Source organism: Trachemys scripta, chromosome 1, assembly GCF_013100865.1.
Source record: "Trachemys scripta elegans isolate TJP31775 chromosome 1, CAS_Tse_1.0, whole genome shotgun sequence".
NCBI lineage: Eukaryota > Metazoa > Chordata > Testudines > Emydidae > Trachemys > Trachemys scripta.
This window is the reverse complement of record NC_048298.1, coordinates 96260625-96288144: the sequence shown is the minus strand read 5'-3', so window position 1 is coordinate 96288144 and position 27520 is coordinate 96260625. Positions and strand designations below refer to the sequence as shown.

At 39.7% G+C, this 27520-nt stretch overlaps 1 protein-coding gene across 1 annotated transcript in view; it reads left to right on the top strand.

Moving 5' to 3' along the window:
• Positions 1–27520, top strand: part of POLR3B (RNA polymerase III subunit B) — a 133492-nt gene that overhangs the window by 4433 nt on the left and 101539 nt on the right. The window contains exons 3-11 of the mRNA XM_034778223.1: positions 3618–3674; positions 3756–3820; positions 4328–4403; positions 6521–6621; positions 11288–11379; positions 13439–13556; positions 15247–15355; positions 25399–25521; positions 27210–27326. Of these exons, the coding sequence (XP_034634114.1) occupies positions 3618–3674; positions 3756–3820; positions 4328–4403; positions 6521–6621; positions 11288–11379; positions 13439–13556; positions 15247–15355; positions 25399–25521; positions 27210–27326 (858 nt within the window). The remainder of the gene's footprint in view (positions 1–3617; positions 3675–3755; positions 3821–4327; positions 4404–6520; positions 6622–11287; positions 11380–13438; positions 13557–15246; positions 15356–25398; positions 25522–27209; positions 27327–27520) is intronic.

Below are 27520 nucleotides of genomic sequence, written 5' to 3'. Positions count from 1 at the left end.
TTGGTTTGTTTTTTATTTCAGTGTTACCCAAAGTACCAATCTAGCTCATTGGTCTAGGGTCTGTAAAACATTTACTAGGTAGATATGGTCTCTGTCCCATAGAGCATGCAATCTAAAATCCTGATCCTGCAAAGATGCATGCATGCATGACTTCACTCGTGCATGTGAGTAGCTCTGCTGAACTCAGGGACAACTCTCATAAGTGTTTAGGACCCAAATCTGCAAAGCTAACTCACAAACTGTGAGTAATAATAAGTAGGAGGTAGGATGACTCTGACAGTAACAATACCGTGCAGATGGCAATCTAAGCTGCTAATGTGCACAACTAGATGTAAACATTTAATATTAGCACTTTATAAATTCTCTGTCAAACCACAGCCCCCTTTGCTCCTGTAGCATCATCACTGCAGTCCCTTCCAAAGTGACCGTGGGTGCACTGCCTATTTTTATATTCTTATTGCATTGTCTTTTTTCCTTCACTTTTATATAGACTCTCTGCAATCTAGTATTATTAATTCCCTTTTCAATATACCCCACAACTCCTGCTCCACGACAGTCCTGCTCCTCCCCCTATGTAGGGCTGTTAAACCACCAGGAGTCTCTCACTACCTCTGCTTCTGCATGGGGGCAGAATGGGTCCCTGCATGTATCCAGTGCAGAAGAACAAAGTCCAGCAGTCATTTATGTGCTTTAATGTCATTCTGGCCCAGGGCTGTGATGGTACCGTGGGCCTGCCCAATACCTAATACCCATCTCATTTACGACCCCTTCCTTACATCTCTACCAGCCGCCCCCACAAACTACTTGCAGAGGCTTGAACTAGTGACATCATCAGAATTCCCGAGGCTGTAAGAATGTTCTTACTGGGGGAGGGCTGTTGGGCCCATGTACCCCAGTGTCCTGGTTCTGCAGGCGTGGGTGGAGGAGATGCAATTTACTGCATGCTTTACCTCAAAAGTCTACATCCTTCACTGTGTCCTTTTGTTACGTAGCATTGTGTTTGTGCCGACACCATACAATATAAATGCTGCGTATTGTGATTTTTGTGTTGGAGTCAAATTTTTGATAAATCTCTGTTCATGTCTTCTGAAAGAAGTTTAAAAGTTAGACAAATAGTGATAGAACCACGTATTTTGTAGGTTCTACATTTTCATTCATTGTTCATATGCTGAGTTTTTGTAAAATGTTGTATATCAAAATAATTTTGTCTGGGAGTCATTTTTTGTTGTATTGCTTTCCTTAAATCCATGGGGACTACATAGAAATGTAGGGTTGAAAGGGACCTCAGTAGGTTATCTGGTCCATTTCCTTGTGCTGAGGCAGGACTAAGTATTATCTAGACCATCCCTGACAGTTGTTTTGTTTAAACTGTTCTTAAAATCCTACAATGACAGATTTCACAACCTCCCTTATTAATTTATTCCAGTGCTTAACTGCCCTTACAGTTAGGAAGTTTTTCCTAATGTCCAAGCTAAATCTCTCTTGCTGCAATTTTAAGCCCGTTACTTCTTGCCCTGTCCTCGGTGGACAAGGAGAACAACTGATCACCCTTCTCTTTATAAAAAACATTTTACATACTTTTGAAGGCTGCTCTCATGTTCCCTGTCAATCTTCTCTTCCTCTGACTAAACAAATGCAATTTTTCAATCTTTTTTTTTTTTTTTTTATAGGTCATGTTTTCTAGACTTTTAATCAGTGTGGAGCCAGCTGGGTAACTCTTGAGTTAGCTATTGCTTTCAATTAATTTTAAAGGGAACCTTAAAACATTTTCATAAAGTGAATTATATTTGTATGTTTCCATTTGCTTATATATACACCTCTACCTTGATATAACGCTGTCCTTGGGAGCCAAAAAATCTTACCGTGGTTATAGGTGAAACCGCGTTATATTGAATTTGCTTTGATCCACCGGAGTGCGCAGTCCCGCCCCCCCGGAGCACTGCTTTAGCGCGTTATATCAGAATTCGTGTTCTATCGGGTAGTGTTATATTGAGGTAGCAGTGTATCTAGATATAGATAGTCCTAACCACTGGACAAACCTTCCCCTATGAAAGCTTCCTTTCCTTTGCAGCTTGTGGCTAATTATTTCCGTGGAGTACTGAGATCCAGTGTCCCTTAGAGATGCTATGTTTAAAAAAAATGAATAAATGCAGTGCGTTATATTTACCTTCCATTTTTTATAATACAGTACAACCTTTCTAATGCTTGCATTGATTAAACTGAATCTTGAACAACTGCAGCATTGATTTCTACATGTTGATGTCTGGTGGGTCCGGCTTCTGAACCATCAATAAGCACTGGGTGGTGTAAGTGCTGGTAGGATTATGCTTCCTGCTCGGCAAGCAGATGGGAGGCTCTGTCTGGAGTTTAGTTAAAGTTTCTCCTGCGGGATAGGCCTAGAAGCTACTAGTTTCATGTCTGTGTCTCCTGGTACTTGCTTATTACTAAGGATAAGATTCACAGAGGTCACAGATTCTGTGACTTTCCATGATTTCCGTGACTACTTCTGGGGCAGGGCTGGAACAGCTGTCAGCCCCAGGGCCACTGGAGCAGCAGCCCCAAGCCTGAAACAGCGGCTGGGGTTGGGTGAGCATCCCTGGGGCTGGAGCAGCGGCAGTCACCCTTTTCCTCAGGAGCAGCAGTGGGACTGGAGCAGATGCCGGCAGTCAGCCTGGGTGCCACCAGAACAGAAGCCACGGGCGACAGCCAGCCTTGGGGTGGGCCGAAGCAGGTGCTGTCAGAGTAGCAGCCACCACCAGGGGGGGCTGAAGCAGCTGCAAGCGACAGTGCTCTATTTGTTTCCCCCTAAGCCCCAGGTAGGGTGACCAGATGTCCCGATTTTATAGGGACAGTCCCGATTTTTGGGTCTTCTTCTTATATAGGCTCCTATTACTCCCCCACCCCCGTCCCGATTTTTCACAGTTGCTGTCTGGTCACCCTAGCCCCAGGGGATTTTTAGTAAAAGTCAGGGACAGGTTGTAGGCTTCTGTGAATTTTTGTTTATTGCCCACGACCTGTCCCTGACTTTTGCTAAAAATACCCATGACAGAATCTTAACCTTACTTATTACATTCCTCCCCGAACTCTAGTGTCTCTGGGGCAGGTTGTCTGAGGCTTTTTTCCTCATTCAGTCTCTCACATCTTGCTGGACCTCTCCCTTTTTCTCCCCCACCTTATAGCTGAAACCTGAGTCTGCTCCTTGACCTTTTCCTTTAATCCCACAGTTCTTCTGTCTTCACATCTGACAAATGGTTAATATGCCAGGCATCTGCCATAATGGCAAAGTGGCAAAAAATGTTAATTCACAATTGTTTTCCCCATTAATCATGCAAACTTATGAGGTTCAGTTATATGCACAGTTTGTGCTATAAAACTAGTACATTTCAGTTGAGGCTTTGTTGAAATCTGTGGAGTTATGCTGGCGTAAACCTGGAGACGTAGTGTAGAATCAGGCTGGTCACCCTGTGGGTTTTCAGAAACTCCTCAGCTAAAAAACCTTAAAGTTGATCCAGAAACTATTATAAGTAAAATGAATTCCTACATATTAATTTCTGCACTGCTTTTGTGACCAATTTTCCTGAGGCTAATTCTGCTGTATATGTGTTGTTTTATTTTAGGTGAAAGGACTTGTGAAGCAGCACATAGACTCATTCAACTATTTCATCAATGTAGAGGTATGCTTCCTTGCTGGGAAGGGAATAGGCCTAAATTTACAAAAGTCACATGACTCAATTCTTTTTTTTCCTCTTTTGCAGATAAAGAAAATCATGAAAGCCAATGAAAAAGTCACAAGTGATGCTGACCCAATGTGGTATTTGAAGTAAGCATAAGGTTGATTTCTGTATTGGTGGTAGCAGTATAAGTATTATCTTGCGTAACAATTTGTAATTGACTATAAAAATGTACGTGTGGTTACACTGTGATTATACTTGAGTAGGATGAGGTAAACGACACTCCAAAAAAGAGATCACTATAGAGCTTTGAGTGACCCCATTAAACAGAATTGATAGCAATGCAGTAAAAAGACATTGCAGCGATGGTTTTTCAGTAGTTTGGTGAATTCTCATAGTTGAGGGCCCAATACAGCTCTTAATTTGCAACGGTAACTTTGCTTTTATTTTTGTATATGAATTCCAAGATTTATTTCAAAATTCCGGATAGAGCGTAGCTCAAGCGCTATGGGATACTCTGGGAAGACAGTTGCTATTTGTTTATTATTAAAATGGAAGATTATCAAAATGAATTGTGTTGAAAAATGGACTCTGCTTCCTTCAGTTCTACCACACAAATATCTTAGTGGTTGATAATAGCAATGTTTGTATTACAGATACCTCAATATCTATGTGGGAGTTCCAGATGTTGAAGAAAGCTTTAATGTAACGAGACCTGTGTCTCCTCATGAGGTAATAGTGAATCCAACTGTGGATTTCATTTCATGTTTACTGTTGGGAGTGGGTGGGTAGATGTTGTGTAGTTTTTCCTGCCCAGGATCTCTTTGCTATCAGGAAAGATTCTTATAATGGCCAGGTATATTCCTAGTTTGGGAAAAGAAGGCATTATTAGTTAAGATTGTAATTGAAAGAAAATCACCCCAGTAGTTGTGAAGTGACTAAATACCTGAATAAGTAATTGTTCATTTTTTTAAAAATATCTTCTTCCGGTTTAAAGCAGCAGGCCCTCCTGATAAACCAAAATGAATATTGTATGAGAGAATATATATTCATATTTCATAGAAAAAACAGCTTTTAAAGAACATTAAGTTTGCAAAATCAACCACTCATAAGTTAGGAAGTGCCAGAATTAAAGTTGTCTGTGTAATATTAATTCAGTCCCTTGTGCATTATGATAGTTTTTCCCTGTATCATGTTGGATGTCTGAGACAAACCCAGGACTAGAACCCAGAACCTAGTGTTTCTGGGTTCCCATCCAGTGCCTTAACCACAACAGAACATCCTTAATGTTCTTTAAATGTAATCTTTTTTGCACCTTTGTAGACTTCGAGTACCTGTCTTTGAGAGCTGGTAGGTCCTCCACACTCTTGAAAATCAGACCATTTACTTAAGGGCCTACATATGCACTTTAGATTTTAAGCACCTGACTGGCTCCTGTTCCACCTCTCTGCTCTTCATGGAATTTGTGTTCATTTTATTTTCTAAAAGGGATAAAATATAGGTAGGTGTTCTCAAGTTCTTTTGTGATCCAGACTACTTTTTAAAGGAATTGTCTCATGGATCACCACCTCCCTGTCTGTTCATCATCACATACCGTTCCTGTGACCATTATCCCAACTGCTCACACACACAAGTAATATTAAGGGATTATTTAATGTTGTGTTTTTACTGCCATTTAGCAGCGGGAAAATAGGAGGAGAGCTGGCACCACGTGACCAACAAGTTTGAGAACTGCTGGTGTAAATTAATTTTTGTTACTGGAGAAACCGTTTGCCTTTAGCAGGGGGGAAAAAAAGAGACATCCAATATGCAGTAATCCTTCGGGCCCATCTTGTGTATAGACATGTCCCCACCCATAGGGCAAACTGTCTTCCATCATAAACCCGCATTTTACTCCGTATACTGTTAATTCTGTATTCATAGCTGTACAAAACCTTCAACGAGTACATCAGAATCCTGAGAATTATGTGCCTAAATGAAGGTAACATACTCAAGGGCTGAGGCCATGAATAAGATACAGTATGTAGCTTTGAAGTCTTCTGTTGATACAAGATTCATTTGCATTAACATTGCAGACGTGTATGTTTATGCAAAACTAGTTTGACATTAGATTACTGGCATGGGGACTGGGGAGAGAAGACTGGTGGGATCAAGAACGTTCAGAATGACAGAGCCTTGGACTATTTTATGCCCTAGCTCTGTGCATGCTGCTCCTATTGATATCTGAGGAACTTGCATGTGGGGATTTAGGGAATTGAGAGAAAGGGACATTTTAAAATTTCAACTTTTTTATAACTCCTCTTTCGTAAAAGAAGCACCATATAATTGTCCATTATTATATTAAAAAGCTAGCTAAATGTCCTTTTTTAATCTTACATGTTGGCTGCCTTACAAGGCTTTCAATTGCTGTATGCTGTTTGCTGTTAAGATACAGTACGTAGAGACATGCCTGAATCAAAACGCCAGATCTGAACACCAGTGGGAGTGGGAATGGTCTTGAAATCCAGTTTTCAATTTTTACATATTAGCACTACCTGCATTTGAGGAAGGTGCCATCGCTTTAAAAGTTAAACTGCTTCATGTGGCCACAATGTTTCCATCTGAAGAAGCAGTTACCATGGCTGCTATTGAAGTCTTGAAACTTTTGTTTTTAAAAAAAAAAAGACTTTGGAGTTCCTTGGATTTTGTTTGACAGACACTGAAGAGACTCCATCTAGCTCTCTTTTGCTTTCATCCTTCATGGTTGTAGGTGAGAGGCCCGGCAAAAGTGGGATCTTCTGAGTAGATCTTGAATCTCCACTCTGAAGTAAGGGTGAAAAAGTCTAACTATTTATCTCTTTCCTTTTAAGTGTCGCTTGAGAGATATGACCTACTCTGCCCCAATTACAGTGGACATTGAGTACACTAGAGGTAGCCAGAGGATTATTCGCAATGCATTACCCATTGGCAGGTAAGATACAAATATCAAGATAGCAGTATCAGTTTTTGTGTGTGCCATCAATTCCATTGGTGTGAAAGTTAATCACTATATAAAAAAATGAGGGAAAGCTCATTTTCCACCTTAAAATTAAGATAAAATATAAGCTCACAAGTGGAGCTTGGTGAATAGCAGCCGAGAAGATATGCTTCTGTTGGTCTCTTTGCAAATTTCTTTTGTTTTTCCAGACCTTTTGGAAGTTTTAATTTGAATCTCTTCCCCAATACTTGATTTATGCCTACCTAGAGAGAGAAATATCTAAGAGACAAATACTACAGCCTGAAGCAGGACTATTTCAAAGCAAAAATTAGGCACATTAGCCTGACACTTCAGCCTTCTTTAACTGAATTGGAGAATTTTGGGAGGTCTGCTACTGAAAATGGATGGCAAAAACAATAAATGCAAGCATCGCTGGATTCCAATCTTGATAAAATTCTCCTTTAAAATTCTACCAATTTATAGTCTACATTGGATGTTGCCAATTGATATTTTGGGTAGATGTGGCTATGTAGAGGCAAGAAAACCGGTTGAATAGACCAAGGATGTGATTGCCAGTATGGCTAAGAACACTTAGTTCCTCGAGAAAGAGGATGGAATGTTTGAAGAAGGGGGGAAAAAAAAAGAAGTCCTGAGAATTCTAGAGGGGCCAGAGGACCCAGTCCCCATAGTTTTCACTAGGATAGGATTCCAAAACTCCTTAAACAAGATAAAATGGCTCTTCTATAAACAAGTGTCTAACTGGCAAAAAATGGCAGTGGCCTACAGAGAATATTTCATATATCACCTGAAAAATAACACAGACTGAATATTGGCTGCAAGCAGCAGGAGGAAGAGATTAAGCTCTGAACATTCTCTAGTCCCTGACTTTAATTCCCAAAGCAAAATAATTTCTATTGAATTTGCTAAAAGAACATGGATCATAGAGCCAAACTTACCGTAAATGAAAATAACAAATTTATTCTTATTTCTGAGCCTTTAATTGATTGAAAGATAGTTTGAAAGAATTTCTGGGTACAAATAGGCTTTCATAATCATTTCATGCAGTGACTTAGATGTAATTTAAAAAAAAAGTGCATTTTCACAAAAACTTGTATGTAGTGATCACTTCTCAAGATACTTTTACACCGTTGCATCAGATACAGTGATATTTTGTGGCTACAGGAGGGAAATTCAGCTGGGTGAGCACTTAGATTATCATAATTCACTTAATATTTTTCTTGATTTTTCTACATTTTTTTAACAATGGAAGGAATGAGGATTTGTAAAGCAATCATGGTATAAAGTATCAGGGGGTAGCCGTATTAGTCTGTATCCACAAATACAACAAGGAGTCCGGTGGCACTTTAAAGACTAACAGATTTATTTGGGCATAAGCTTTCGTGAGTAAAAAACCTCACTTCTTCAGATGCATGGAGTGAACATTACAGATGCAGGCATTATATAGTGACACATAATAAGCCAAAAAAGAACAAAGTATTACACAGACCTAGTGCCCTATATAAGTATACAAAAACCAGCAGCTGTATATACCTTCTCTTCTCCTCTCAAGTGAGAACATTACTGCAAGGAAAAAGAAAATATTCTTCTGGCACAGCACTGATTTACCAATCTATTTCGTGATTTGAAAATGGCTCCAGTGATCCTATGCATTTATAATTTTAATTCCAAATCCAGTAGACTAACAAGTTCCATATCTGGATGAAAGGAAAGTCATAAACAACAAACTTTCAGCTTGGTTTACTTAGTAGAAATATTACTTTCAAAACAGTATCCAAAACTACTGGTTAGCAATGAACATTTTATATACAAGAACAGCCAATGATATAAACATTAAACACATCAGTCCTGTGATACTACTCTAGAGTAGATCGCTAAATACGTTTTTAAATGTATAGCTTCCAAAAAGTGTGTTTTTTAAATATGTTAAAACCGGTAATATCTGGGTGGGAATATATTTCCACCTCTTTTTGGAACAATGTGTTAATCTTTTCATAAGCCTTTAAGTCAGTGTTTCTCAAACTGGGGTCGCCGCTTGTGTAGGGAAAGCCCTTGGCGGGCCGGTTTGTTTACCTGCCCCATCCGCACGGCCGATTGTGGCTCCCACTGGCCGCAGTTCGCCGCTCCAGGCCAATGGGAGCTGCTGGAAGCGGTGCGGGCTGAGGGACTTACTGACTGCCACTTCCAGCAGCCCCCATTGGCCTGCAGTGGTGAACTGTGGCCAGTGGGAGCCGCGATCGGCCAGACCTGTGGACGGGGCAGGTAAACAAACTGGCCTGGCCTGCCAGGGGCTTTCCCTACACAAGCAGCGACCGCAGTTTGAGAAACACTGCTTAAGTTAATTTGCTTTCCCCAAGTGAGCACGAATGGATATAAACTGGCCGTGGGGAAGATATAAACTGGCCATGGGGAAGTTTAGGCTTGAAATTAGATGAAGGTTTCTGACCGTCAGAGGGGTGAAATATTGGAACAGCCTTCCGAGGGAAACGGTGGGGGCGAAGGACCTCTCTGGGTTTAAGATTAAGCTAGATAAGTTTATGGAGGGAATGGTTTAATGGAAAAACATGATTTTAGTCAAAGGAATACCATGCCATGGCAGGTAAATAGTATAATGGCTAACGAGGGTCAGGCTGGAGACTCTTGTCTACATGCTCGGGGTTTTACTGATCGCCATATTTGGGGTCGGGAAGGAATTTTCCTCCAGGGTAGATTGGCAGAGGCCCTGGAGGTTTTTCGCCTTCCTCCGCAGCATGGGGCAGGGATCGCTAGCAGGAGGATTCTCTGCCAATTGAAGTCTCTAAGCCACAGGATTTGGGGACTTCAACAGCAGAGTCAAGGGAAAGGGTAGGGACGGCTTTGTGGCCTGCATCATGCAGGGGGTCAGACCAGATGATCATAATGGTCCCTTCTGACCTTAAAGGCTATGAGTCTATGAGTTTATGAGCACGTCATACTCTCCTGTTTGATTTGCAGTTCAGCTGGAAACAGAAAGTTTTCATCAATTTTTTTTTCTTGCGCTCATTGTAGTGGGAGCATAGAGCAGCTATAAGTTTTGGTGGGGAAAGTGGCTTCTATTATCTTGTATGAGCGAAATCTTTGGCCAGAAAAACAAACTATAACATTTTATTTCATTCCAAATTAGTTTGCAAGCCTTTTGTATTTCTGTATGCACTTTCAATGTGCATTGGCTCATTATTCCTCTCCCCATTTTTTTTTGTTTTTTTTTGAAAAACAAAACAAAACATTTGAAGCTATTTGTTTGGGAGAAAAAGATCAATCTGACTCCTTTTCCTCAAATGAGTAAATCTGTCGTCTTGTACCGTGACACGGAAGCTGCAAAGTAACTTGTTTTCCATCATTGAAAAATTGAGGGTTTGTCAAACCTGTTCCCCTTGGGTTTTCATCATGATATTTGCATGCCCCATTTTGGTTCTCTCTAACAACTGGTTATGATTCCTGAAATTAGTAACCAAAGAATTAGGCCGATCACGTTTATGATCTAGGATAATTACTGGCATATGAAGCTACTTATCTCTAGTGAGCGAGTGAACACTGTGCCAAGAAGACATAACTGGAGCAATTAAGATATCTGCGTAGATGCATTGCTGTGAGAAGATAGCAATTCTTTTTTTTTTTTTAATTAAATACAGAAATTTACATACAACTAGGTCAATCACTTTTTATTTTTACATTTAAGTATGTAAAAATGGCCAAGAAGTCCACGAAATTGAAAAGCTTCAAAGGAAAGGAATAAAGTTTTATTTAGCAAGAGATGACTGAATTTAAAGTTTTCAGGAGTTCCATTTGATGAAGTGGATATTTACTTTAGGATGAAATTCATCCCAGTGAAGGGGGCCAGGATTATGAGAGACTTATGAAGTCTCTCATAAGCCCTAATTGGAGGATTTGTGTGGCGCATGGGCCTTACGCGGGCCTCTACAAAGGAGTGAATTTCACTGTAATGATGAATTAGTTACACTCATCTGTAGGAAGAACCGTGGCACATGGCTGTTTTTTAAGCAAATACAGTGTGTGACTAAATTACTTTTTATCATGTTCAGAACGCAATTTCCTTTTCTTTTGAAATAAAGTGCCCTTACTTTTCATAGACTTTTTCAATGAAAAATGTAAGGTTTGGAAAAGTATCTTGTGAATCTGACTGAAAAAGCATTCTACAATAAGAAAAAGGGTGTACACCTCTGTATCACTTACAGACTTAGTTATCACAGATGCACAGTGGATAATTTTACTATGAGAACTCCAGAATTGCTTATTAACCAACAGCAAAAACTCAGACCTACATTGGCAAAAGTGAAACAGTTGAATGAAAGTTTCCTGGGATCTCGGACTCTTTTTGCTTGGATCACATATTACAGCACTTAGGTTTTTTACACATTTTGTCAGAATATTTGACAATGTTACACAACATGGGATGGAGTAAAAGGAGAGGAACTTTAATTCAGTTTCCTTGCTTTTGTTACTTTGCTTCTGATCTCTACTTTTTCCAAGTCCCCTGGGTCTTAAATGTTCAACACATTTTCTCCAGTTTTGTCATCACTGACTGTTGTAAGGTCTGTGACTTCTCTTGTTGTTGTTGTTGTTCTTAATTTACAGTATAAGGATAACTGTGGTTTTCTTACAGAATGCCTATAATGCTGCGCAGCTCCAATTGTGTTCTTACTGGGAAAACTCCAGCAGAGTTTGCCAAACTTAATGAATGCCCTTTAGATCCAGGTACTGTCTTCATCCAATTATTTTTCCTTCTGTGGCTTTAGTGTCTTTTTTTTTCCTCTCTCAAAGATATTTTTAGAAAAATAATGTATATTGGGAGAAAAATAATCTCATCTGCTTGTATATACTAGTCATTTTCCTAAGAAGATCATTCAGACTCTGTCTAATTATCATAATGGGTAGTTACTGAATATACACTAGTGGTTAAAGAAGCAAATAAGCTTTCATGTGTATTTCAAACGGGATGAGAAACAGTTATGACAATATGGAAAACCGTATGGTCAGACAGGTCCCCTGGCCTCAGAATCCCAACATTTTGAAAGCGTTGAGGTAAGAATGCTGATTTGTGAGGGGAGAGTAAAGATTCAATTTATTAATCCTGGAACTGCTAAGAGGATAAAAGGACATTTTAAAAATGTACAGTATGGTGGAAAAAGAGAAAGTACTTCTGTTCCCCTTCTTCTGTAGAGCAAGACCAAGGCGGAAAGTGATAAAACTGAAAGTGGGCGGCTTTTTAAAGTTTTGCACCTAACAAAAGGGAAGGGTTACTTACCAGTATCTATTGTTCTTCTAGTATATTGTTTCTGCATATCTGTTCTTTCTTGGTGTGGGCATATATATATCCCATGAGTGGGATATACAGAAGCAATCCTCAAAGGAGAGGAAATACTTGTTTACATTGTATAATTAACCTGTGGAATTCACAGCTCACGAAAGATACTGTATCAAATAGTTCAATAGTTTCTTTAATTGTTTATATGCATGACTAGCATTTATAGCTAGAGTACATAAGCTAGAGACAAATCTAACGCTTCAAGACATAAATTGATGACTTCTTAGAGTATGAGTGAAATTTTCCTTCACTGATACAATGTTGCATTATTGGCCAGGTGTACTTTTGCTTAAAGGAGCAGCCCAGTGCTCTGATCCAGTACAGCATCTCCTATGTTTCCCTTATATAAGTAGGGATTTTAAATTAAAATTACTAATGTCAAAAACCTGGCTTTACCATAATTTTAAAAAAAAATTGTTAATGGTTCATAAGGAAACCACCGAAAGATATATAAATAAATAAAAAATCCAGAGAGCTGGGGAAATACAGATGTTATCTCTACCTAAGTATTCATATATCTGCTTGTTAGCAACAGCTGCCAAGATCTTCATAATTTCTTAATTGTCCATACCACTTTTATTTTATTTTTTTTATTAAAGACCGATTTAAATTGGTTGTATTTTTCATCAGTATGTTGACTTCTCACTCTTCCTTCCCCCGCTCCTTTCCTGTCATTTATCAAACTGCTTTCAGGAAGTGCCTTTATCATTTCCCTGTTCCATTTTATCACTATGTTCATTTGTTATGATCACAAAACACCTTGGCGTAAAATGCTATACAAGTTGGGGATTGTTCCGAGTCAGATTGATTAGAATACAATAACATGAAGTATAGAGTCTTCATTGCTTCAGTTATTACAATGGAATTGAAATGAGTGAAAAAAGGTTAATATAAAATTCATGTTTCACTGGAAAAAGTAATTATGGAAACCGAGCTTCTTAATTTGAGTCCATATGTTGTAATTTGCTGAGTACCTCACATGGTCGGTCCTTTTAATCATGATGTCTTAATCAGGTGCTGTTCTGGCAAACAATTTTATTTTTGGTTTAACTTGCAGTAGCAACAGTTCAACAACATCCTTTTGATAAATATTTTCTGTCTCCCTTAGGGTTCTCTTTAGCACCCATCATTATTGCAGATAAGCACTTTCCAGCAAGATCTTAAGATCCTGTGTAGATCAGCATAACAAGATTCCAACAAGATCAAATAGTCTTTTCTCTCTCCATAGTTATGAGGTTCCCCTTGGGTTAGAAATATATATAACATTTTGTGGGGATGGTGTTTATTCCTCCTCTTTCCCTAATATGTAATTCTCTTTATGCACTTCTTGTAGTTTAATTTTTTAATTTACTTTTGTGTTTATACATTGTAACAATTTTGAAAATATATCCTAAGAGGCGAATAATAGCCAAGGAAGATTAAGTGCAAACCCATTTTTTTCTCTGGTAGGTGGCTATTTCATTGTCAAAGGTGTAGAGAAAGTCATTCTTATTCAAGAGCAGTTATCCAAAAACAGGATCATTGTGGAAGCTGATAGAAAAGGGACAGTTGGCGCTTCTGTTACCAGGTACGGCAAATGCACTGCAATCACTTAAGAGTCTTGTTTATGTCATCACTTGGGAGTTAACTTTCATTTACTTCAATTTAGTGCAAAAAATATTGAAAGCACATTTAGCGCCGCTCTCCTGCTAACGTAGTTCCAATAACTTAAAGCCCAGTCCTGAAGTCCACTTGCCCAAAGTTCCCACCAAAGTCAATGGGAGACTTCAGATTTGGCCCTAAGTTAGTGAAGCGAGTTCCAGTTTTTGTTATAGAGCAAATTTTGCTGAGACACTTTTTTTTGCTGTAAAAATACAGAAAACAAGTGCCACCTCTACATTATAGTATTTGACCCAATCTTGCTCCAGTTATCAGTGGCAAACTCCAAGTGACAACATTGGAAGATTTCTATCTTTGGTTTCTAGTAAATGCTGGAAACCTGCCATCCAACCTTGATGCATAAGCATGCTGACCTCTCACTCACATGTGTCTGTGTAGGAGGCTTATTCAAGCTCTAGAAGTATAACTTCTTTAGTGCTCATGAGAGTTGTCAGAGTCTGAAACATCATGGAGCCTGAATCGTGTGTTCAGTCATATATCAGGTACAGCATGCATAGTGACACTTTCAGGCCTTCCCTCACTGCCTCGCCAATGTGCTTCTGCATGACCTCTTACGACCTCTAAAACTAGGAGGGTAGTTAGGTTCCCATACCCACTCTGACCTCCCTGCTGATGCTGCCAGCAACCAGTTGGGGTGTAATGTTTTATGTTGTGGCTCCCTGCCTTTTTGGTACTGGTCAATTTACTTGGACGGCTCAATGGCCATTAGAGTATGGCAGTATTCAGTCACACAAATCTGAAGTGGATTTGAACCATCTAACTAGTGATGAAACGGCCTGTCCTTTACAAGACCCTTGATCTAGGGCTACCCAATGGCTGCATCTCCGCAGTGGGGTAGGGAAAATGGATGCCATGCTAACTAGAAGACTTATTTACACAAGCTCCATTCAAGGAAAAAGTTAATCTGTTGATGGTGGGGCGGGGGGGCAACTTAATCTTTGGCTAAGTCAGCTTAGTATGGACCCAAAATCTATAGCTGTGTTTTTTGAGGGTTTTGTTTTTGTACTCCACAGATTGTTGAAGACTGCAGATATATTCTTACGGGTTGGGCCTCTTATTCTTAGCCAACCAGCTTTATTTTCTATTTCAGCTTTTGTGTTAATTTTTAACCAAAAACCAGTGCATCCTAAAGCACCTATTGCTGTGTTGTGAGCCACCTTATTTGCTTTATTAGTAGATGCCCATAGCACTTATCTTTTCCTACTAGAGTACTATTACACAAGCAATCCATGTGAGTCCCAAAAGACTACAACAGGATATGTGGTTATATCTCACTGCTGAAACTGTAACAGTCCTTGAGCATAGAAAGAGCTAATTGGATCCATGTGTCTGTTTATGTATTATCCACTTATGTTTTGCAATTTTCAATTAATCCTCATCCTGCTAAATTTAAGTCTGATGTTCCCGTGTAACCTTCTGTTATTTCTGGTCTATGCATCTGTAGCTGTTGTTTAAAATCAATAAAAGGCATTGGAATTTATTGATCTGAGTGAGTGAAATCTTCTTTATGGAGCACTTTAAAATGGTTAGGCAAAGGAATTACCAATGCAAGATGTGAATCAAACATAATACTTTTTTTTTTTTTTTTTAAACTTTAGTTCCACTCATGAGAAGAAGAGCAGAACAAATATGATTGTGAAACAAGGAAGATTTTACCTGAGGCATAACACTCTGTCAGAAGATATTCCCATTGCTATTATATTTAAGGTAATATAACTGTCAGTTTACAAAACTTTAGTTCAAGAGCAAAGCTCTGTAGTAGCACTCAAGATTTAATATGTTCTGTAAAGGAATTCTGGACACTAACAGTTTGACAATAACTGGGTTTACAGCATATTATAGGAGAGAGTAGAGTAAAATATAGAGATACGGGGGGAAATGTTCAAACCTTTAATTCTTCCTGCAAAGGCCAAAAGCTGTCCTTGCTATATTTCTTTTGAAATAATAATAATAATTAGTGGAGATATCCCATTTCCTAGAACTGGAAGGGACCTTGAAAGGTCATCGAGTCCAGCCCCCTGCCTTCACTAGCAGGACCAAGTACTGATTTTGCCCCAAATCCCCAAGTGGCCCCCTCAAGGATTGAACTCACAACCCTGGGTTTAACAGGCCAATGCTCAAACCATTGAGCTATCCCTCCCCCCAAAGGTTTGAACATTTCCCCCCGTATCTCTATATTTTACTCTACTCTCTCCTATAATATGCTGTAAACCCAGTTATTGAAGGTAGTATATGTACAAGATACAAAATAGAACTATAAAATGTAGATTGCTTAAAGTATTTTGAAAGATCTTTAAGGCATTTTTATTAGCTGAATCAGAGAACTGGTGAACAGCTAAAGAGTGTTTGAGTCAGTAATGGTGAAAGTAACCATGTATGTTTCATAGAATCATAGAAATGTAGGGTTGGAAGGGACCTTGAGAGGTTAACTGGTGCATGCCCCTGCTCTGAGGCAGGACCAAGTATACCTAGAGCACCTCTGAGAAGTGTTTGTCTAACTTGTTCTTAAAAACCTCTAATGATGGGGATTCCACAGCCTCCCTTGGAAACCTATCCCAGTACTTAACTATCCTTATAGTTAGGTTAGATATCGGGGGAACTTCCTAAAATTTCTGTGCTGCAGATTAAGTCAATTGCTTCATGTCCTACCTTCAGTGGACATAGAGAACAATTGACCACTATCCTCTTTAAGACTTATAAGGTCCCGTCCCCCCCAGTCTTATTTTTTCAAGACTAAATATGCCTGTTTTTTTAACCCTTCCTCATAGGTACGTTTTTTTAAATCTCTTACCGTTATTGTTGCTCTGCACTGGACTGTCTTCAATTTCTGTAAAACTTTCCTAAATTATGGTGCCCAAAACTGGACACAGACCTCCAGCTGAGGTCTCACCATTGCTGAGTAGAGCGGGACAGTTACCTCCTGTGTCTTGTATATGACACTCCTGTTAATACACCCCAAACTACTAGCCTCTTTTGCAACTGCATCACATTGACTCATATCAAATTTGTGATCCACTATATCCCCCAGATGCTTTTCAGCAGTACTGCCACCTCGTCAAGTATTCCCCATTTTGTATATGTGTGTTTGATTTTTTTTCCTTCCTAAGAAATACTTTGCACTTCTCTTTCTAGAATTTCATTTTGTTAATTTCAGACAAGTTCTTCAGTTTGTCAAGATAATTTTGAATTCTCATGCTGTCCTCGGAAGTGCTTACAACCCCTCCCCGCTTGGTGTGATCTCCAAATTTTATAAGCATACTCTCCACTCCATTATCCAAGTCATTACTGAAAACGTTGAATAGTACCAGACAGATCCTCTGCTGGACCCCACTTGATATGTCCTCCCTGATAACTACTCTGAGTGTGTTTTTTTCCGAAGAGTTATGCACTCGCCTTATAGTAATTTCATCTAGACCACATTTCCCTAGTTTGAGAGAACATCATGTAGGACTGTGTCAAAAGCTTTACTAAAATTAAGATGTATCACATCTGCTGCTTCCCACGTCACAGGGTGCTCCTTCAGCTACACAGTGAGCCGCACTACCTAGCCTGTTTTCATGGTCTCTGTCACAAACACACAGTCTGTTTCTTTTCCACCATGAGCACCTCTAATCCTCTCTTTCCGAACAAGACAGACCATGGCACAAGTGTACAGCAGGAGGAGCCATTCACACAGCTTTCTGTCCACCCAGCTCACTCTCTGAGCTTCCCCCTGCTTCCTGTTCCTCCCAGTTACATATCCTCCTGATTACTGAGCCAACTCTCTCATTAGCCCCAGCAATTACCACCCAGTGTCAGTAGTTCCCACTAGAAACAGGTTGCGTGGCTACAATTAAGCCTACAGCCTTCTCTGTGCTGCAGCTACTTCAGTGACCAGACTGCTCCAGCTAGCATTGTGTCACACCTGCCTATCTACTAGGCCAGAGACTCTGTCAAAGAAGGAAATTAGGCTGGTTTGGCATAATTTGTTCTTGATAAATCCATGCTGACTATTATCACTGATATCTTCTAGGTGCTTATACATTGATTGTTTAATAATGTGTTCCAATAACTGTCCAGCTAGCTAAGGTAGGTTGACTAGGCTGTAGTTTCCCAGGTTCTTTGTTCCCCACTTTAAAGATATGGACTATGTTTAGTTTAGTTCTGCCCATTAATCTTTTCTATTTAGAGCAGTTTTTCTCAGTGTTACATGCACTGCATCTAGCCAATTCTTATAACCCTGGCTGCATATTCTGTAATGCATTAATACAAAATCCTGCATCGTTTGTATGATCATAGAATGGAGGACCCCTTATAATCCATATGTACAGTGGAGCATGACCGGGTTTAGAAAAACCGGCTTGCCCAGGGTAAGTGGGGATTTTTCTCTGGAGAGTGGGCTGAATGAGGCTCCAATGCTACTTGCTCCTTTTCTGACAGCAGATGAGGGGGCAGATCATCCTCCATGCTGCTAGTCCCTTTTGAGGAAGGGAGCAGAGATCCAAGAAGTTGGAACCACTACGTCTTTCACAGGAGTGAAGGGGAAAAGGCATTGTGGAGAGTGCCTCATGAGCTGGCAATCTTTTCAGTGCATGGGGTGGGGAGGGGGCAAGAGGAGCAAAGAGCCCAGATAGAGAGGATTAGCTAGGAGGCCCCAGTGCCTTCTACATGATCAGGACTCAGGAAAGCCTGAGGAGCGATGCAGGTAGCAGAAGCAAAGGAGCTAGCTTTGGAAAGAGGTCACTGGGAATACCGAGAGCACTCTGCACTGATCGTTTTCTGACTCTTGTGAAGTTAAGGCCTGATTCTGAGTAAAACTCTCACAGCAACTTCATCTCTGCTCCAGGGCTTATAAAAATTTTCCCAATACCACCTTGTGCAAATCGTAAGTCTAGTAGCAAACTGGAAAAGTCCTGCCAAATCATTTTCCCCCAAAGCCATGCGTGTTCATTTTCTATTCACTCATCTTCATCCCTCCCAATCCAGTCAGTTCTGTCCTCTTCCAGTCAGTGCTGTTCTTCTAAATTACAAATCAGGTAATGCTGCCTTCCTACTTTTTTGCTGGGCTCCTCTGTCTCTGCTGCTGCCTTCCTTCCTCAGAATGCAGAAGGTCCTAGGCTTTCCAACTCCTTTCAATCTGGGCCCTCTTTGAACCTTTACCCTAATAATGGGCCTGGCTTTTCAGAAGTGCTGAGCATCCAACCTCCAGTTGAAATCAGGAGAACCGTGGGTGCTCAACACCTTTTAGATCAGGCCCTGGGTATCTTCCACTCCCAGAGCTATCACAGGGAGTTGAAAGCAATTAACATTTCTCAGGAGGTCCTCTGTACCTTGGCAGATTGAGGTTTTTCATAATGTTTAGGGTTAACATTTTTAAGAGAGCTTGCTTTTTCTTGCATCTTATTCCATATGATTGTCTTTCTCTGTAAATCAGTTCTACCTTAATTTTTTACTTGCTCAGAGTTCCATTTTTCTCGTATACTTCCAAAGCTCACCAACATCTTAATGTATGTGATGGCTTCAATCAATCCCTTTCATAATTTTGAAGAGCCCTACCCTGATTAGGAAATTGTAAAGTCCATTTTCATGCCAATGAAATCCTTACTATAGTCAGTGAAAATGTAAATGATGCAACGACGACAAAATCACTTACACAAATCAAAAATAAATTTCCAGAAGAGGGCAGCACCTGCTCATAACATCAGAACAGTCCTCTCAGAGATGGGTATATGACCATTTTAGTAGGCAGCTTTAGAATTTTGGTAATATGTGGGGGAGCAGTTTGACTTGCAAGAAGACTTGCAAGTTTTGTTTTTGCAGATGGAAACTAGCTGAATAATATTTAGATTAAGTCTTGAGAAACAAGTCCAGAGTATCTCTTATCTTTGATTATGCAGATCTCTTCAAAAACTTGAGCAATATTGTCTGTTTTAGCAACCAGTGTTAAAGGGGATTAAGAAATGATTGGTGGGTAGAAATGCACTGTAAAAGTATCGGAAGCAATGGGCTCACAATTCCTTTTATTCTAGAAAATCAGATTAATGTTAAAGTGCCTATGCAAGTCTTGATCTGACTGCCCAAGTAGTAAGAAGTTAGATTCTATCTTTATTTACAAAGTTGAACTGTCAGTTTCTTGTCACCCAGTGGTATGTCCAAATATTCAGATACACAGAGGTATTCAACTACTCCCTGCTGTTAGTGGTAGAAAATCTTTTTTTTACAATGTGGTAATGACACCTCAATCAAATCCTGGCAACGTTCCTCATCATGCATCACTGATTTCCCTCCCCACCTACTCTTCTTGTAAATCTTACGTGAACATTTTTTTACACCGTGTTGCAGTAGGACAGGTAATCACAACTGTTCTCTGCAGTGTGGTTAGCAATGTATTTTATAAACTAGTTTAGAGATTTCTATTGATATGCCTAAATAAACAATTATCTGTGTATACTTAATAATCCTGAATGTAGCAACTTCATTCTCCTACTCCGCGATAGGGCTTTCCATACCTTTGCAATATCCTTTCTATGAAATATTAAATTAAGGTCCTTCTCACCACATCTGGTGATGATACAAGTGGAAATTAAGGACCCCCTGGGACTCTTTATTAAGAAGGAATCTTGGCCAGGGCATCAGCTCTTTCCCCTTCTCTTGTTGAAAACAATTTATTTTGTCCCATGATGTGAGAGAGCTATTGTTGAGTGTATAATGGCTGTGCTGTTTTCCTATCAGTATTTTATTTGTTACTTTGTAAAATGATTTGGGAGATCCGGGGTATGAATGGCACTATATAAACCATATTCTGGTTTATAAATGTTTTAAGTATATGGATAGGAGGTAAGAAAATAAAATACTTAGTTTTTGTGTTTCAGAGCAAACTGTTTTCCTTTGCAATACTTGCTGCTCCTGGCTAACCAGGATGTCCGTTGATTTAGTCACTTGAGCTAGCAACCTCTGATTGTATCAAAACTTTCTAATCAGTTAAGTTCATCTACCAAATATATAAAACATTTAGTTCTTTTGGAGGAGAGTAACATCAATAGTTTTCGGCCTGCAAAGATTTCCTCATTTTCAAGATGCCACTTTATCAATGGTTATAATCTTAGAAAAACTCTTGAGGGACTAGAGAAAAATATATAGCATATGGAATCATGTGTCTGTTTTTTGTTTCCATAGTTGGATTATTTGATTTAACATCATGAAAATATGCCCAACAGTCTTGCTATTACTTAGCTCCTTGCTGAAAAGGATCTTCTAAGTGTGCCATGAAAGTGGTAGAGTATGCATGGGTGTATTTTGTTGTTGAGGATGCTATGTAATGTGTGTTTATTTACACTATCAAAATAGAGAGTGGTATTTAGAGCAGGGATCTCAAACTCAAATCACCATGAGGGCCACATGAGGACTCGTACGTTGGCCCGAGGGCTGCATCACTGACACCTTTTCATATAAAGATACAAAAGCCCCGCCCCCACTCCATCCCTTCCATGAGGCCCCGCCCCTGCCCCGCCTCTTCCCACCCCTTCCCCATCCCCATTCCAACCCCTTCCCTAAAGTCCCCACCCCAACTCTGCCCCCTCCCTGCCCCATTCCAACCCCTTCCCCAAATCCCTGCCCCTGCCCCGCCTCTTCTCTGCCTCCTCCCCTGAGTGCGCGGCTCCCCGCTCTTCCCCCCTCCCTCCTGGAAAGTGCTAAGTGCTGCCAAACAGCTGTTTGGTGGCGGGAAGCACCTGAAGATAGGCAGAGGAGTGGGGATGCGGCACCCTGGGGAAAAGGGGGGGCAGCGGGTGAGGGGAGCTTGGTGGCCGCAGCAAAGGGCTGTGTGTTTGAGACCCCCTGATTTAGAGGTTAGAATGTTGTACTTATAGTCAGGAGTCCTGGATTTTATGCTCTGCCACTGACACACTGCATCCTTTGCGCAAGTCGTTGAACTATTTTGCCTCAGTTTCCCCACCTAGAAGACCACTGTGCTAATGCCCCACAACAGTTTGAGGTTTAATACTTATGCAAACAAATCTTTTATTTAAAATAAGAGACATGGAACTAACATGACATATTCCTGCTGAGGCTAGAACTCATGGTATCTTCCAGACTTTCAGGCCAAAAGGTTTTTTTGGCTGCATTGCCTGCATACCATATGGAGCCATTCGCGGAGTTTCATAGGAGTTGGTGCAATTTGGACATTTTAGCAGCAAGCTTTACTGAACATGTAGGGTTTATAATTTGACCAAAGCTTAGCTGGCTGGATTTTGACAGTGACGGTAAGAGACTGTTTTCCTCCTCCTTTCCCCCTCTTTCATCATCACCAAATGTCAAGTCTTTGCTCCACGAGATGGACGCAATAGATCACTTACAATAAACGATTGGCAGACCTTCTTTTTTTTTTTTTTTTTTTTAATATAAACAGAGGGAAAAATAGGTACTTTTTACTAACTTCATTCTTGGCAATGGCTGCGGCATGTTTGCTGAAATTTTCATGAAGATAATACATCTCTTTTCACCCTGAGGCCAACACCTGGCATGGAAAAATTTAGTCCAAACAGTAAATATTTGTCAGTTCTAAGTAACTGAAGAGTGCTTTATAATGGAAAGTGTTGGGCAACCTTAACTATAGACATCACTAACAGCTCCATCTAAAAGATCTGAAAGCAATATTTATACATATGTGTGTAATAACTAAAAACAGCCTTCTAAGAAATTTCCTTAGTTCAGTTTTCAAACAAAAAAACACTTGTTTTAGCTTAATAAATTTCACTTGTGTGCTGGTTACACATCAGTGGCAATTCGATTTTGTATGTATTTTTGTTTTTCCCCCTAGAGACTATTGTTTTCTTACTCTGTGGTCAGATATAGACCTGGGTGAGTGACTTGGAAGTTGAAATAATGGAAGATCATACACTGTCCCAAAATTATTGGTGTAAAGGAACTTTAAAGTCAGATTTTAGGACCAAAGATAATTTAGTAAAACATCTTTACGCTGAAACCTTTCTAATTGCTGCATGTATTGAAGCCTATGAATAGCACACTCTGGGATCTGCAAAGAAAGAATTGAACAGGGTTTCCCGTTGTCTCATTAAGAAGTGGTGTTAACTTTGTAATAATTTGAAGCTTGTAATATGAAATCTTAAAGAAGCAGATTAATATCTCCCTCACTGTGGGTCTGCTGGATTTATGGATTCCCACATCTCTAACTTCATAGCACTCATCTTTGAACTGTGAAAGCCACAAACTTATTCTACCTGTGATGGGGTCAACCTCTAACTTTCTCTGACATCTTTTAATCCAGTCACCTGCCAGTCTCCATTCTCTAATTTAACCTAAAAGATTACAGAACTGCATTCTAGGGAACTGCCATGGCAACCGCTAGACATCATCATTAAGATGTGGGCGGGGGGAGGAAGAGCTGGACTTCCCAAGGCTGGGACTAGCCTCCAGAAGCAGAGGTGCACTCTTACACACACGCTTCTCTAAGCAGCAGCAACTTCCACAGTCCCTGGACACCAGTGGGGCTGGCAGACTGCATTCTACAGTATGAACTCTGGACATTCGTGTGTGTGTGTGTGTGTGTGTGTGTGTGTGTGTGTGTGTGCTTCAATCCAGCTTTCCTTTCCTTCCTCCTCCTTACTTCTCTGCCCATATTAAACTATCCCTTCCTGAGATTTCCCTTTTCCCCCACCTCTGTCCCATAATATAACCCCCTGTGGCACTTCCCCCAAAAAGAACTAAGAAGACCTATGCAAATCTATTCCATGACCACTTTGCTTTTATATTTCTTTCCCCTAGCCTTTCTTTTTAAACCATGGACACCATTCCAATAGGTCTGTACAATACCCAGCATGTTCTGAGTGTTGTTATAATATGAATAATAATAATGAGATGTCTTGGGGCTTCCGGATCCCAGCTGTGTTACAAGCTAACCACCCTGATTCTGCAGTTCATTGTGCATGGGCAGATGCAGCATTAGGGTGCAAAATACTGAAAAAAAGAGCATTAAGGTAGACATGAATAATCAAACTGCTAAACACACCAAATAAAAATATAAACAAATGTTTCATTTGCATGTTCTATTAGTATTGCATTCATATTGGCTTATATGCATAGCTAAATCCATTATACTGTGCAACACCATGTATAGTATGAAGTAACAAGTCATGACATTTTGATACTGATTTAATGAAACTATTCCAGCAGCAGTCACCCTCAGTTTTGTTAGCCCAGTTAGCAGGAAATTCACAGTTCACTTTTTTCATTAAGACATTCTGTCTGCCTTGCTTTACAAGTGTTTGAACAATTCTAATCACATTTTAAATCTTTCTCAATTAAGCAGCCAGCAACAACTTAAATTGCGAAATGCATAAATATTCATCAAGAACCTGTTCTTCCATCTTTATGTAGAAGCCTTTATCCATGATGTACAAATGTATGATTATTTTACCTACTCTTTATATTTAATTATTAAAGACTTGGATGAAGATCTTAATTGGGAATCGATAGAGGACTGGGTAGATTTACTTGTAGATTGTTATAATAATATCCTGGTGGGACTGCAGAAGTGTGATGTGTGCTCTACACCAAACCTACAACATATACTGAAACTGGAGCATACTTACAGCATTACAGAGGTGTTGCTTTGAGACCTCATCAAGATACATGGGTGGGTTTTTTTGTTTTGTTTTTTACTTTAAGCATTTCCAACATTTGTACCTTTTAAAAACAGTGTCAAACACCTGACAAAGGGGCCGACAAATGTATTGCAGAAGGCAAGGCATTAGTTGGATGTTAAAAACAAAATAACACCCAGCAAAGACCATTTGAAGGAAGGTACTCATGTATTTTAAAGAAAATGTGACTCTTTGGTACATTCTCAATATTTGAGAATCGATGCATAGGGTATACCTCCTAGGCTAATATGTACAATGGTCTTTGTTGTGCACAGCTTAAGGAAGAATATGAATGCAAAATGTAACTTTGCTCCCAACTTCTGAGAAGCATATTATTACTCCGCCAAAAGAGGTTTAGTGAGATTATTCCCTGTTTCTTGATATGGCAGAATTCCAGACAAATGTGTGAAGGGAAAAGCTTTAGCACCATCTGGAATCCACAAAGGCCTGCACTGCTGGCTGCCACCTTGAAACACTTATTTATAGAGAGATTTTTCTAAACCTGTTAAGCGCTTTCTTAGTTTATTAAGCTTTTTCCACAGTACAAAGTATAACAAGGTGTCTAAGGATCAGTGAAATAATAGATAGAATGGCTTTCAAGTGGGATTCTGTAGTGAAGTCATCTTCTAAATGCAAATAGGCTGCAAAGATGTTACATTGCAAAAGTTACTTAAATAGAATATGCTGTAACATTAAGTTTGCAGAACTGTTTGGAGTAGGTGGCCTATGTGTGATCTCTTAGATAATTTCACCCTCCCTTATTGTAGTTCTTGAATAGGCTTTCTCTGATAGTTTATAAGGCTACTGGTAGCCAGTTTTTATTTTTATTAAGAAATTATATTAAATTTATACTTCTGCAAATAAGGAACAGCTCACACACAAGTGAAAGGCACTCTAGAGCATTTGTTTTCCTGCTGCTTATCAAGATTATCATTTCAGGTTCTTCCAGAGCTTGAGTATAGGCTGCCGATGCCAGATGGCATGGTTTCTGAGAGAAGAAGTAGCTTTTGCTTAGAAGTAATACTGACAAACAATACCAAATTAGCATAAGCAAATGTCAGTGAGTTAACATAAAGCCAGCACTATTTCTGTCTTTTCTTCCTTTCCTAGGCCATGGGTGTTGAGAGTGACCAAGAGATTGTGCAGATGATTGGTACAGAAGAGCACGTGATGGCTGCATTTGGTCCCAGTTTGGAAGAATGCCAAAAAGCTCAGATTTTTACACAGATGCAGGTGTGTCTTTTCATATGGCTATGGGCTGTGAAATCTAAAGATGATGGCTATTTATTTTGCCATTGGTACATGGGTTGTTAACAAAAAGCCATGAAACTGTTTTGTCATTTTTGTTTACTTTTGGTTTTGGGCCATACATGTCACAAGAAAATTTCTGCTCTAATTGTCTGAGGAGAAGAAATGAAGCCAAGAAACATCTATTTGTGCTCAGAAATGAAGTAGCCCATGTTTAGTGTATGTGGCGGATAGTGAAGTCTATAATCTGAGTGAGCTGGATTTTTGTTGAAGACCTCACATTTTTTTAAAGTTGGTCACGCCACAGACAGGAACCTTCCACATGAGTGTGCGAGTGCTTTCATTGTGCATGAACTCTACTGAAATTCTAATCCTTTGCATAAAGCCAGTAATAATAGCCACCAGTTAAAGATGGGCCATAATTCTCTTCGGTCTGAACAGCTTAATTAGCTGGAATAGAGGCCATACTGCTGTATCTGTTTTATCGTGTACTTATTGATCTGTTAAAACCAAGCTGCAAAAACGTAGTTTATCTGTGGTATTGCATTCTAAAAATGATCAAATCTTTCCATAATTAATCTTGAGTTTATTAAACTGGATCTCTTGTTTTCTATTTTTCATCCTTTTGGATTTGTCACAGTTAGGACCGGCATAGAAACCCTTTTAAGTAGGGGTGTGAAATAATAAAATGGTACCAGGGGAGACTGCAGGGGGAACATGGAAACATGTCCTGAAATTGTTCTAGAACTTGGCTGAGCAAAAACAAAACCCTATAAAGAAAACATTCCATGCAAGAAATACCAAATGGAATGAAGATACATTGAGTAGAGGGGCCATGAAATCTGGGGAAGAAGGTGGCTGGACAGCATAGGAAGGATGGCCTAATGGATAGGGTACTGGTCTGGGACTTGAGACCTGGGTTCATTTCCTGGCTTTGCTGTGACTCCTTGTGTGATTTTGAGTAAATCACTCAATCTGCCCTGTGCTCAAGTTCTGTAAAAATGGGGGTGATAGCGCCCTTCTTACGGGGGTGGTGTGAGGATAAAATCCATGAATGGATTAGCAGGTGCTTTTCCACTATGGTAATAAAAGCCGTGTATATCTAAATAGATGTGGTTACTACAGGAAAGGAAATAAATCTTTCTTGTAATTTTCTCTGGATACATGCAATTCTTATGTTAACCTGGATGAAACTGACAGACTAGACAGAAGGAGTTTGGGATGAAAAGTGAACTGGAGGGAATGAATGTCTTTGGCATGTGGAGCCATGCTCCTCATGTCCCCATGATGGTTTATTCTCTCTGTATATTTAAATCTGTTTGTCTTTAAGGTGCTACTGGACCCCTTGTTGTTCTCCCTATATTGTGGCACTTACACCCTTTCACCATTCCCTATTCATCCACAGATGTTATTGTTACCTATGTATAATATTGAAATGTACAGTATGTTATTTGTCAGTTATGTATATTAAGTTGATCGCCTATGAAGCTTTCTGTGATGCTCATGAATGAAAGGTATTTTATTTAAAAGTACGTGGTGTTTTTCACTTCAGTGACTTCACTATGTAGCTATGCCACTGACAAATAACTAAACTGCAGTGATTGTGAAAAATCTGTGTACATGTATAGATGACATTCTTAGTACTAAACACACCTGTGGTACTTGCTTGACAGGCATTAAAGTACATAGGAAACAAGGTACGAAGGCAGAGGATGTGGGGAGGCCCAAAGAAAACGAAGATGGAGGAAGCACGAGAGCTGCTAGCATCAACCATCCTGACACATGTTCCTGTATGTAGTGTCTCCCAAAAATGTTATTTTGGGGGGTGAAACAAGTTTTCCACTAGTATGAATCCTATAAGAGAGTAAGACTTCTAATGCAATGGCTAAAATTTTTAAGTAACCTGTTGCACTTTCCCATTCAGAAGAGAGCCTGCTGAAATTGTTTTAGAACTTGGCTGACTTCTGAAAGAATCTCCTAGTAG